This window comes from Cherax quadricarinatus, chromosome 61 (assembly GCF_038502225.1).
Source record: "Cherax quadricarinatus isolate ZL_2023a chromosome 61, ASM3850222v1, whole genome shotgun sequence".
NCBI lineage: Eukaryota > Metazoa > Arthropoda > Malacostraca > Decapoda > Parastacidae > Cherax > Cherax quadricarinatus.
In genome coordinates this window covers 7,157,999-7,172,052 of record NC_091352.1, presented here as the reverse complement: position 1 = coordinate 7,172,052, position 14,054 = coordinate 7,157,999, and the positions used below count along the sequence as shown (strand labels likewise).

At 41.5% G+C, this 14,054-nt stretch overlaps 2 protein-coding genes across 3 annotated transcripts in view; one reads left to right on the top strand and one right to left on the bottom strand.

The window, feature by feature from the left end:
• The window catches only part of LOC128699395 (DNA-binding protein SMUBP-2), a 65,181-nt gene that overhangs the window by 23,777 nt on the left and 27,350 nt on the right, over positions 1–14,054 (top strand). The window lies entirely within an intron of this gene.
• Positions 1–14,054, bottom strand: part of LOC128699397 (alkaline phosphatase-like) — a 34,949-nt gene that overhangs the window by 11,343 nt on the left and 9,552 nt on the right. Inside the window, exons 2-5 of the mRNA XM_053792071.2 lie at positions 3,130–3,285; positions 2,738–2,826; positions 1,505–1,645; positions 508–700 (exon numbers count right to left, since the gene is read on the bottom strand). Of these exons, the coding sequence (XP_053648046.1) occupies positions 508–700; positions 1,505–1,645; positions 2,738–2,826; positions 3,130–3,235 (529 nt within the window). The 5' untranslated portion in view covers positions 3,236–3,285. The remainder of the gene's footprint in view (positions 1–507; positions 701–1,504; positions 1,646–2,737; positions 2,827–3,129; positions 3,286–14,054) is intronic.

The following is a 14,054-nucleotide window of genomic DNA, read 5'->3' as shown; positions in this document are numbered from 1 at the left end:
GATTGCTGTATGTAAAATCTGATTTTTAAGGGAGAACCAACCATGTCTAATTAAGAAAGTGGGATAAATTTAAAGAAGAAAAGTAGTCATGTTTGTTTTTAGAGAAATGGCTAAAAAAGGAACACAAATGTAGTTAGGAAGGGCTTGTGCATAAGACATAACATTGGAGAAATCTATAAACATACTGGGTAAGGTTGTGGTGCATACTAGAAATTCTGCATGGTAAATCTGCTATATACCATAAGTTTTGGGCATAAATAGAAATAGAAATTGGAAAATAAGATACAAGTGTTAAATAAATATCTTTGGCCTTTTCTATAATTTATTACATACAGCTGATTGGCATTTATATACAAATGAAATACGATAAATAAAATATTGCTTATGCAGTAATGTCGTGTGTTAAATTTGGTTTGACTGCATCAGCATATTAAATTATTCTTGGTGAAGCAATAATAAAATTATGTTTGTTATTAATAAATACAATATTTCTATTTGTTATCTTACCTGTATGCTTGCCTGCCTTCTGTGCCCAGTCCAGTATAGATGTTTGCCACCTACAGGGATTCAGGGATTTAACACACTGATTTTTGAAAACAGTGCTATCTAGCCCTAATGTATATTGGTTTGCCTTTGAGCCTGTGAAGAATGCTGTGGCTGTTGCTGCACTATCTGGGATTTGCTCATTCAGTGTATATACCTGTGGGGTAAATATATACTACACTTGAATTCTGTGGATACATGATCTCTAAATTAAAAACTATTCATAGGAGCTCGTTGAGAATGTATTCATTGGCTTTTCTTGGGCCAAATCTCTCTTATTTTTGGTCATCCTTTATTATGAATGTCAGTATTAAAGAATTGATAGCAATATTTAAAGATATATTCCCTGCAACTCAAAAGGAGTCCAAATATCATGCTACCTCTCAGAACATATCTCTTTCCCTTTGTTTTTAACACACTGGCCATCTTCCACTGAGGTAGAGTGACCCAAAAAGAGGAAACACATTAAACAATCATTTACTCAATTGCTGTCTTGCCAGAGGTGTGGTGACATCACAGTTCAGATGACCTTCCAAACTGCAACATCTTCACCTCCAAATTGCAACATCTTCACCCCTTCCTCCCCGCTTCCCACAAAATTTGGTGGCCAGATTTACTTGTTTGTATACAGTATTTTTTATTTTCCAACAAACTGGCCCTGTCCCACTGAGGCTGGGTGACCTAAAAAGAAAAACAAAAGTTTTTCTTTATACATTTAGCAAGTTATAGAGGAGAAGGGGTTACTAGCTCCTTGCTCCTAGCATTTTAGTTGCCTCTTAAGACATGCATGGCTTATGGAGGAAGAATTCTTTTCCACTTCTCATATATGCAGTATATTAATAAATAATAAAACTACAAAGAAATAATTAAAATAACATTGTGTTATATACTGTATGCACTACTATGTTAGCGTCAGAATTAATGAAAATTTAATCCGTGATATTGACAATCATTATCTAACTTTTAAAAGTGCTGTGTGTGGGAAGCGTTCCCATGCCAGGTATCCCTCTTCTCCTGAGCGTCTGTGACGCTTTTGCTCTTTGTAAATTCTGGCTGCTGTTGATGCCACAACACCCATGCCATCTCCAAGGAAGAACACCACCTGAAAGAATAAGTCACATTACCCTGGCAGGAACCACTTGACAACTAAACCACAAACTGGTGATGAAACTACCTTAGATAATGATGTCTAGTTTTATCTTCAGTTGGTGGGTTACTTGTGAATCACCTGGCATGGCAGTGAAAACATATTAAGCAAAAACCTAATAGGTCATAATTATAGATTATCATAATTATGATCATTTTTGGTATACAGTACTACTGTATATAATAATTTATATTGATAAATATTGTGTGGCTGTGTAATATTAAGGAAATGCCAATCTTGCAAGAAATAGAGTAGTCCAAGTTTAGATTTTTTTTTTTTTTTTAATTTTTAATACATCAGCCTTTTTCATCCAAGGCAAGAAAATAACATTCTGTATCGTTCATTTTCTAGCTGTTATTTCAAATCCTGCAATTTAAATGGTACTCTGAACTGCAACATCCTTACCCATAATATTTTGTTGACAAATTAAAATTTATAATATGTATAGTACAGTATCCCTATTTATAACTGTCATTGCACAATTACTCGATGCAAACATTTTTAAATTTCACTTGTTGTAACAGTCTGGTAAAGCACTCATGTGCTCAGCCTAAATATCCATTACAATGTTGGTGTGTATGTTGTAAAGATTTTTAATACTGGTTATTGTAATTAAAGTATTAATCTCATACTAGTCATGAGAGTGCTTTGAGAGGGGTAATACTCCATGATTTGTGAGTAAATGTGTACCTGTTTGACAAGTGAGAAGCCACTTGGATACAAAATGAATCAAAAAGAGAGAGTGAACTATATATTGTGGCTTTAGTAAGGAAGTGAAGAGAAGGGAGATAGAGAAGTGGACAGATGAGAATAATGTATGGAAGCATGGGGAAAATAGTGCAGAATTGGGAAGGGGAATGTTTGGGAGTAGGAAAAATATCTAGGATTGGGCAAGGGATGTGTAGGAGTGGGGGGAAAAAAGATTTTTCATTGTTACTTAATGGCCTTCAGATACACACGTGAGCTGTGGGTTGCAGATGCAAGATATTTTTGCTCAACAACGATCTCAGTATCGTGTTATGCAGTACAGTAGAGTACTGTACTCACATTTTTAGCAATGTTCCAATTGTTCGATGAAGCAGTAAGTATAGCATCTTGTAGGTCTGACCAACCCAGATGGTGCCAGTGTGCAGTGTCTGCAGGATAGGAAGGAAGTTAACACATTTGTTGCATGCAGAAGGATGCAGTATTACCACATTTTGGCTGACTTTTGATCCAATGAGATGTTGTTAATGCTTCATAACCTTGAGTTATTGCATGCAGGACACTATAGTATTATAATACAGTACCACATTTTGGCTTGCTATTGATCTAACAAGATGTTAAGTTAATGCTTCTTGCCTTTAAATTATTCCATGCAGAAAGATAGGGAATTACAATACAGTACCATATTTTGGCAAGCTAATGATCCAACACAGTGTTAAATTAATGTGACTAACCTTCGGTGCCCGGCACAGGGAACACCTGGGCTCCTGTATGTATTCTCAAGGGTAACAGAAGTTGCAGGTAAAGTAATGTTGTTGGTAATACTCTAGACTGTTTCATTTTGCTTCTGTGTAATTTGTTGACACACTACCAGTGACTGACTGGCAAATCTGTTAAAGAAACATCACATGATAATCATAATATAAGGGAGCCTAGCTCCAGTTCCTTGAATCAAGAGTCCTTCAGCATCAACCCACCTTGAAGGGATGTGCATCTACATATAGATGACTTAGGAAATCAGTCATTTTGACAAGTGCCAATTCCCAGTGCAAACATTTGGAAAACACAAATATTGTTGTGTATATAAATAACTGGTTTGTAAATAAAAAAAACAGGATTGCATTTCATTAGTACCACTTGGTATTTATTGGTTTGTTTTTTAATAGTAAGACAATACATTGGTTCACCATTGCCCCAACACATTGGGATGTTGAACAGTATAGTATTAAATTGCAGGAATGAACAAACAAGTGTATTGTAATCATCGCGTACTGAAAACAAGGTACCAGTAACTGTAGCAGGGAGGTGTTAGGAGGGAAAGAAATAAAGTTTGGGGAAGCAAGGAAGAACTATATGAAAGGAAGGTCGAGTTGTGGGGAAGGAAGGAGATTGTAGGGAGGGAAAGGAGTTATGGGGAGGAGGTGTGGGGGAAGGGAGTTGTGAGGAGGGGAAGGTGTGGGGGAAGGGAGTTATGGTGAGGGGAGTGGTAATTATTGTTATTATTATTATAAAAAAGCCTCTTCAAGGGGGGCTCCTTGGCGTGGTGAAGAGGCTCTTGGTCTGAGGAATTAGCCCTGTCGGTCTTCTTCCTCAGACCGAACCTAATTACCCCCCATTCTCCCCTCCCCTATCCCATCCTCCCCATCCTCCCCTTTTTCCATTCCTCCTCCTCCTCCTCACCCCTCCCTTTTGCCCTTCCTCTTTTTAGCCTTCGTGATTTCTCCCACAGGCGCGCTAGTTCCTAGGTGGGGGAAAGGACACCGGGGTCCATCCCATTCCGTTGAGGTTTCTTGGCGGTGGCGTAGTTTGCCGTGGAATCTGGATTGCCTAGGGATGTCCCGATCCCTCTCCGGTATCCCGGAGTAGCTTTGGGTGTCTTTTGGGCGACGGGTGTATCTCTGGAAGCCACCTTTCGGATTCCGGGGGTGGTGGCTGAAGGAGGTATGCTTTGTGGTGGATATCCGGCCGCCCTCTCTTTTGTCCACCGAGGTAGCTCGGCAGATGTGAGGTTGCTATCCCAGATTGCTGGTTTACTGGCATGAAGGGTAGGGTATGGCACGGGTTCCATGCTGCATCTGCGCTACTAGCGGTGTCGAGTCCTCTTGGGCGCGGAGGGAGATTTCTGGCCCTTTCATTCCTCCTAGGAACTATCCCTCCCCGGTCCCCCCTTTTTTTTTCTTTTTTTTATTTTTATTTTCTTTTCTTCTTTCTTTTTTTTTCTTAAAAACAAAAAGAAAGAAGTAACCTAACCATGGCAGCCCTAGTCCATGAACCTGGTACCCCCGGGCCCCTTCTTGATACCGCACCCTGTTCTGACCCCGCCTCGTCTTTGGACCACTCTTCAGACATTCCTCATGCCTCTGTACCTATTGCCGGTGCTGTTTCCTCACCCGCTTCAGGTACTGAGGCCTCGACTGACTCCTTCGATTTATCAGACCTTCGCTCTCCTCTGACTATGCTTCCGGCCTCTCCCTCTACGGTGCGGCAATTTTCAAATTGCCGACCCGTTCCACGTCGGACCAACTCTGGTCCCACGCCTAAACGTCAACGACAATTACCTGCTGATGATACTTCTCCACCTTCACCTTCTCGTTCTTCTCAGAAACGATCGACACGTCCTTCACTACCTTTCCACGCTCAGTTTCAGACTGAACAGTGGACTAAATTCTTCACTTTACGACCAACTTCCTCTACTGCCTATCTTTCTGACCATAGTATTGGCAAGGCACTCCTACGCCATGTTGGTAAAGATATTTCTTTTCATGCTCTTAAGAGCGGTACGCGCATCATTACCGTACAGAATGCTACCCAGGCTCGTGAGCTCTCTCGTCTTTCCCATATAGATACTGTTCCTGTCACCCTTGAAAAACATCATTCCCTCAATTCTTGTAGTGGTACCGTTATTCTGCCCCATACCATAGTTCAACAAAATTTCCAGACATGTGGCACCGACATTCTAGAACAGCTGGAACTCCAAGATCTCCCAATCCTCAAGGTAGACACTTACGTTCTTCCTGCCCGTGGGCGGAGACGATACCCTAGCAATGTGGCTCGTTTAACTTTTGACAGCCGAGAACTCCCATCCTCCGTTTATATAGCAGGACATCGGTTACAAGTTCGAAAGGTGATCCCTACACCACAACAGTGTAGAAATTGCTGGCGATTTGGCCATCCAGCGAAATATTGCAGATCTATCGCCGAATGCCCAGTCTGTGGTGCCGATGACCATTCTAATACGTCTTGCAATCGATCTCCCTCTTGCCTTAACTGTCATGAGGCTCACCCTTCGTACTCTCGCCGTTGTCAGGTCTATTTAAACGAGCGGGAAATCCGTTACCTCAAAGAGACAGAAGGTCTCCCTTATGCCATGGCAGTTTCTCATCTCCGCCTCCAAGGGAGACTCCCACGTGTTTCTTATTCCCGTGTTTCAAAACGTCCCCCCACTTCTGGTATCCCATCTTCTACACCCACCTCTGTGGTTACCTCTCCCATAATCACTCCTGTATCTAATCCTTTTGCTGTCCTCGGCTCAGACGTCCCTACTTCAACGCCTCAGTCTAATCTCGCTTCTTCGAGTTCTCTCTTACAAGCCTCAGTATCGACGAGACCTCGTACGACACCTCTTCCCAATCGTCCCTCTACTTCTCAAAAGTCAAAAAAAGGTCCGGTAACACCTCCTACCCATCTTCCACCTCCTCATTTTACCCTCCCTGTCTCTGTCCCTAGTTCTTCCCCTCTCACTGGCTCAGTTACAAGTGCAGAGGTTCACCCTCCTCCTCGTAATGTACCTTCCTCCCCTGTTCCCTCCCAAGTTTCTTCCTCTTCTGCCACCTCCCAGGTTCCTGTCTCTTCTGTCCCCTGCCACGCTTCTCCAGTTCCCTCCACCCTTTCGCCCCCCCCTACCTTGGTACAGTCCAATACAGTTCCAATCTTTACTCATCCTCCCCCTACCATTCCCAATATTGTCTCCCATACGACATCTTTGAATTCCGAAACACTTGAAGCAATCTCTGAATATATTGCAGAGACCAAACCATCAATGGACACTGATCCACCTTCCGCTCTTTCTCTCTCCTCTGCTCCATCTGCGCAACTCCTTTCTTCACAGCGCACCGTTCCTTCGCTGCTTGAACATTTTCCACTGCCTCCGCACTCCTGACCCGGCTCCTGTTCTGGGTTGGGTGTTGATAAAACCCACTAGATGTTGCCGATGCTCATCTGTCGTTTCTCCAGGGACTCCATCATGCCCCTCATTTCTTTCCTCAAAGTCTGCCCGATTGCCTTTGGATTTTTTCTGAGAAGCAGTTTATTACTAAGAACAGGCCCTCGCTTGCATCATGGAGCTGGGCCCCATTCATTGTATGCACAACATTTACATCAGTCAGCCCTTGCAGTCCCTATTCGCCTTTACAATTTATTTGGCAGGTTCTTACAGCTGTAAATCCGTGTTTCCTTTCATAAACCAGGCTCGGATGACCTCCACTTCGTCCATCACGGTTTGCAAAGTAATGGGCTCTAAGTAAATAGCATGTGTTTTGCACACAACAATCTCACTCAATCAATTGCCGTAGGGCGTTCCATAGCCCACTGCGCTTGGATCATGTTGTAATGCCTTTGGAAAAATAGTTATTCCATATTTTTTGACCTTGAGGTGCAAGGAAGTATAATACCCACCCTCCTTGCCTTAGGCAATCTCCATCCTTCCTTGAACTTTTTAACGAAGGCATTTCCGTTTGGGTTAATTGTCTCTCCCGGACTTTGTCAAGCTGAAGTGTCCCCAGGGATGTGTTCAGCACAACACTTTTTCTCCTTCTATTAATGTTGGCCTCTAGTCTTCCATCAAATTTTGGTCATCTCATGTTGATTTGCTATCCTGTCAGGCTGCTTCACCTCATACAGTTCTCTCCAGCATGCAGTCCTGTTTCCCAATTGGGCCACCACACATGGGTTTAAACCAGCATAAAACCCACCTCACCAAGCGCTCTGTATCTCTGATCTCCTTTGCCTCTGGCTCCACGTTCCTGGTGTAGTCAAGTTCTCCTCCTCTTTGATCGTATTATCCTAAACCTCACCTCTCTGACTTGTCACAGCCTGAACCTTCTTAAACCTTGCTCATCTTTTGGGAGCTGATGTGAACCCTCCTTCACCACATTCCACCCATTTCGACGATTTGGTGAGATCTATTCAGCGGCATCTGCTACTCTCTGCCTTAACCCCATTCATCACCAGGATTACGTTTATGCCTTGGTGTTTTCTCTTCCCCTTCAAAGCCTCTTGCGAAGCGAGCGTTCCATCCTTATCCTCGCCTGATCCCCATTCCTCGCTCTATTCGCTCTCTTGATCTCAATCCTTCCCATTTATAGAATGGTCTGATAGTGACATTCTTTTTTTTTAACGCCCTTACCTCCGTCCCTTCTCTCTTGCCTTCCGTCTTGTCTTTTTCCTCCACTTTCTTGTACGTAGCATCTCTTTTCCCACCCCTAATTCCAGCTTTCAGTCTGTTCTTTCTCCCTCCCTTGCTCAAAGCCCAACTGTCTCATCCTTCCCTCTCTTTTTCTTGCCACTTTCACTCATTCTCATGCCATTGCTGTGTACGATGGTAAGTCTTCTGCCCGGCGTAGGAGCAGTGTTTCCCGGACAAAGCGTCTACAAAGGGCATTTACTCTTCGCTATATTTTTACTGCTGTTTACCATCCTTCAGCATTATCCGTTTGCTCTATGCCTGTGTCATCATTGTGGTTGTCTAGCTCCCTTAGTGCCAGGCTATACAAAAATTTGTACTCATTAGTCCTCCTATCCAACTTTGGCTCGCCGCGTCTTTACTAACATAAGATATTGTTTTTTTTGGGTCCCTGGTCTTTGACGACAGGGCAATGAACGGAGACACTGCTCGGTCAGCAGTACTGATCCGTTTCTTATAGATATTCCTTCACGGACTGTGTAATATCTTCCCCCTTCACCCGAACAACGTTGTCTATGCTCGGCAACAAACTCTATTAAACCGGATAGGTTACCCTCTTCTTATCACCAGTGTAGTTGGGAGACTCTCTCCCGTCTTCGCTTGGCCATACTCGTCTTACTGGATATCTCTGGAGCTCTCCCTCTCTGAGTCCAACTCCTTTATCAGCCACATTCTGTTGGACCCCCTTTAAAAAAGAAATGTATAGGTTATACAACATTCCATCTTCATGAAGCGATGTCATAAGCTGCAGTTTTAGCCAGTTCTGCTTACGTACTATAAGAGTTACCATCAGAAATCATAAACATTTCAGTTGGCATTTAATACAGTAGCCATATAGAGTGGTTGCCACACCCAGGCCAGGCCAGACTCCAGATTGATAATTGAGCAGTTTGCGTAGTCGGCTTATGACGTATATGTTTCTCTCGGATACGAAAAAAAATCCTAGCGGGAACAGCCGTGGAATGTCTAGCCAGTGACATTTAGCGAATTGTGGATGACGCTAGGTGTTGCTAGGTTAGATGGTGTTGAGGTGATATTAGGATTGCTTGGATGGTGCTGGGGGTGTTAGATGGTATTGGGATAGTGTTAGATGGTGCACGGATGGTCTTAGATGGTGCTGGGGTGGTGTTAAATAAGTGTTGGAGTGGTATTAGAAGTTGCTAGGGAGGTGTTACATGATGCTGGACTGATATTCAGTGGTACCGGGGTGGTGTTAGATAATACTGGGCGGTGTTAGATGGTTCTAGGGTGGTGTTAGATGTAACCGGGGGTATGTTAGAGTGGAATTATATAAGAAAATATCAAACAGACTAGTTATTAAATAATGTGATTTACTGAATTTTTTTACTAGCAGCCTGGTTGATCATCTAGGCTGAGACAATGGAAACGGTCACAAAAACACTAGAAATGTGAGGATTTGAATGGAATTTGAGGAAAAAAACATGCCGGTGGTAAGAAGCTAGTAACTGTATGCTCATCACGCGCACAGCAATTTTAAGTGGTCAAATAAACAGGTATAAAGGAAGACAGGCAGTCGTATAGGAAGACAGGTATAAGAAAAGACAGGCAGTCGTATAAGAAGACAGGTATAAAGGAAGACAGGCAGTCGTATAGGAAAGATTATAAAGACAGACAGTCCTACAGTCTTGATATTCAAGAGCAGAGTTGATTCAAGGAATTGGACTTAGTCTGCTATGCCCCTCCTGGGCAATGTATGACTCGTAAGGGTCATTCATACCTGATGGTAATAATTATGGGAGGATTGCACTGAAACACTTCAATGGAGGAAGGGGTATCCCTTGATGCCGGGGTTTTTTCTTTGAGCAAAAATTTACAACTAACCTCATCTTGGCTGAATTCTGACTACATCCCATTTCCCAGGCTACCTCATCATCAATAATAATACTGCGTTATTATTGTTGTTATTATTATTATTATTATTATTATTATGACAAGCATACAACATCTGTAGATACATCATGATTAGTAAATGGTGTGGATTTAAAAGAATAAGTCACAGTACTGATGTTTTCGTCCCTCTGATGTGGTTCGAGACGTCATTTTAAGTTAAGTTACCTCTCTAAAGTGCAGGTTATTTGTGATGTAGGTTTAGCAAGGATAGCTTAAAACTGTCAGCGTGAGTTTTATTTTCATTGGTTAATAACGAGTAAAATGTTAGGCTACGTGTTCTCAGTAAATTAGATGAGCTGGATTCATGTGCGGAAAAAAAGAAGTTCTTAGATGACGATGTCAGCGGTAAGAAGGAATGTGACTGTGCCTCCCAGCGTACATAAGGGGGATTACCAATAGACCCCTGGCTGTCTTCAAGAAGGCACTGGACAGGGCCCTAAAGTCAGTACCTGATCAGCCGGACTGGGGTTCGTACGTCGGTTTGCGTGCGGCCAGCAGTAATAGCCTGGTTGATCAGACCCTGATCCACCACGAAGCCTGGTCTCAGACCGGGCCGCGGGGGCGTTGATTCCCGAAACTCTCTCCAGGTATATTCCAGGTAATAAACAGGCTGAGCTCGCTTGTGAGCGATGACCAAACTAAAGTGTTTATTTTCGAAAGACACACTGCAAATAAAGATAAGAGTGGCACTAGATAGTGTTGGTATGATCGCTATTGGACTACAGAGTCCGGCATTGGTAAGCCAGCAGTAGTTGCTACCATTTTTTCCACTGCTTGTCATATATGTCCGTAGCTGGACCCTCATGGCGTCAAACTATACGACGGCTTTTTAACCCGATTCAGCCAGGAACACGTCTCAGCATAACCGTGAATAGTTTGTGCTTCGAGTATAGTTGACAAAAGATGTAGCCTCCATAATTTCTTGCACTGATTGACCAACGCAGCATATAACATTTCAATCACTGACCACAAATATTGAGATATTCATTGAGTGTATGATATTGGGCATTTCCTATCCTTTATAGCTACATCTAGTAGTGTTTCCTTGGGCGATCTTCTGGTTGTACATTCGAGTGGAATTGTTGTGCTATCTTCTTTTGTTGACCGACCCAGTTAGCATCCCATCTCCTAATCTGTTCCGTATCGTAATATATTGACTTAGAGGGCCATGGGCCACCCTGCCTTCACGAGGCGGGGTGGCCAGCACCACTTGTTGGGTCTTCTTAAGAAAAGACCCGTGTCAGGTGATCTTACCGACAAATTAATATCAACAGTCACGTGACTTTCCCTTTAACTAATCATAAGCAACATTGGAGTGCCGCTTTTAATGGCTCACGTGTAGTTGATAGGCTTTAAACCTAACAGATTAACTTTTGACCCTTCATATTTGACCCTTGACCGATCACAACCAAACGTAAGAAACTTCCATTGATATTATTAGTTCGGAAGTCTAGTTGAAGGTTAGAATTTGAATACACAAGTTTGGACCATAAGATTAAATCTTCCAAGGCGACCTTTAATCCTCTCAGGTGCAGTGAACGGCCTTCAACACTCAAATAGAGGACCTGATCCTTATGAGGATTTAATTGAACGTAAAAACTAGAACCTTACTGCTAGGTATTTCACCTATGTTAATTAGGTTGTTACGACTAACATTTGCTCGTCACTATTAACAAAAGTAAAATAATGGTTCTTAGTATCCAGGGCATATTTACAAATGTTTATAATTGCCAGTTTGTCACCTCTCTCAGACTACAGCGATTAACATCAATTTCCACTGGTCAGTGGACATATGGAAGCAACATAAACGGGCGGATTGCGGCTGGTAATGCTGGACAAGTGGTTCTTAGAGGCTTTTAAAGCTAATATCACAAAGATCAGAGAAGACAATATCAATTTTAGTTATTTTTTGACGTGTTCAATGTTTTTAAAAGTTTCCTGTTTTTCTCTACTGCATTTTCTTTATTTTGGGTTAAAGTTAAGGCTATGTTGGGTTAGGCTGTCATGCATAAATGTATTAAAATATATTTTAACATGAATGCGCACATTAACATACCTCTGGCAACGAGTTGGACTAGGAAAAAATGGAAAACGTTGAAATTTAAACAATAATATCTGGGTGAAAGACTAGACTGCCCCAGGCGGGCTTTTTAAAACTGGAGGGAGGATTATATGACTTACAGTGTTTCCTGTGTTAAATGTAGTGTTGTCTAGTTTATCCGTGTCTGACAGTTATATCATATTTAATTCAAATCAAAACAGGTTTAAGTATTAACTGTAGTAGTGAGACTTCCTCATGTAGCACTTTGTACGATGATGATAATAATAGTAGGTATTGATATTAGTGCAGGTAATAATAATAATAATAATAATAATAATAATAATAATAATAATAAATATTAAATTTGCATTAAATCTAAAAATGCTAATCTTATATATATATATATATATATATATATATATATATATATATATATATATATTCTCATATATATATATATATATATATATATATATATATATATATATATATATATATATATATATATATATATATATATATATATATAATGTGACCTTGTCACGCGGAAGTGTGGAATGTAACCTTTGGGGGTGGGTTATGGGATGGTTGAATTGTGACCTTGGTTAACGCGCGTTTCATGGTCCGAATTGGCGTATTTGGTTATGACCTTATCTACAGCGTTGTCATTGTCTTAGTTGGCGGATCATGGGATTGTGAACTTACCTAGGCAAGTGAAGTGAAATCATTCTATAATTGATTACGTAGTGTCATATATTCATTAAGTTAAATGCCTTTTAAGGGACCTTGATGATGGAGAAGGGTTCTTATTCAGAAGAATTAAAACTACCTTCCCCTTCCTTGGATCAGTCCTCATTACTTTCCTGTCCCCAGGTGTTGTATGATCTCTATAAGTTTAGCGCTTCCCTTGGTATATAATACATACGAGAGGAGTGTATGTCAGTATATATACGCTAGTACTTTAGTCGCTGTTTTAAGCATTAAAGTATCGTTGACGTTTGTGAATTTTTATGTAAGTAATTACCTGCATGAGATTTACAGGGTGTTACCTGAATTATTACAGGCAAGTAATTTGGGCGAGATAAGTGGGACTTAATTCACAGTAGGTCGCCGAACTGTAACTCCCTCGATACCCACTTCACCGCTCTCACAAAAAGCTAGACCTGACATTAAGTTAATAATTACAATATTAAACATTAATATCAATAATGGTAAATTATAAAATAATGTGGACTGTATATGATTAGGCTTGTTGGGTGCACAAAAGAAATTCGTATTACCACTTACCATTTAATTACTGAATCATAATTATTTCATGGAAACACTCTATCGCTACCTCTACAGCTAGGATTTACGATGGCCAACGCAAAAACTACTGTACTTAGCTGAGGTGTGCTCCTGGGAGAATTAGTGTCCTCTATTTTTCCGTCCTGGCTGCCGAATTGTAAGGGTTTTCCACGCTATCCCAATTCTTCAGCAGGAACGTGTCATCAATTTCTTAATTACGGATTGAGACCGATATACACCAATTGATGTTTGAGAACGCCTGATTACATTGCACATTTCAGTCCAGTGTTCACACATTAAATTCAATATGGCATCTGCGGCGTCACTCTCCCGGTTGTTCTGCCTCTCCCCTCACTCGAAATTTTTCGAAGGGTCCAAATAGCATCACATTTTAATACTCAATTAATACTCATTTATATGTTCTACATTTAGGAAATTATGTAAAAAATTTCCACATCGTTAATATTGTATTTCATGGAAGTCTGAACCATTGTTAGCTATCGCAGGGAATGGTGAAGACTCGATCATCTGTTTCGTAGAACTCGTTGCAATTATGACAGGTTACGGAAGGAAGGAGTGCAGCCACCACACTTGCAGACAACCTCGCATGTTATTACCGTCAAATTTAATCGTGAGAGAAAAAAATACTGATGGCGTTATTCACTAGAAAATCTCCAGGAACATCTTTTTTTTGCACGTGTGGTTTCATAAGTGCCTATTGTAACAAAAGGTGGTACGGCCAAATTTGGAAGTTGTAAATGGCATGGGGCATGAATGAAGATGGAAGGAGGAAAATGCCCTTGTGTATTGCTGTCTGGCTGGCGGTGTGCTGTGTGGCGGCGGCGACGGCGGCGCCGGATGGAGAACTGATATACCTCGATACGGGGTAAACTGCTGGTTTTTTGACCACGTAGAGCCTAGGTCAGGTACTGGCGTAGCCAACACTGGCGTACCCGACA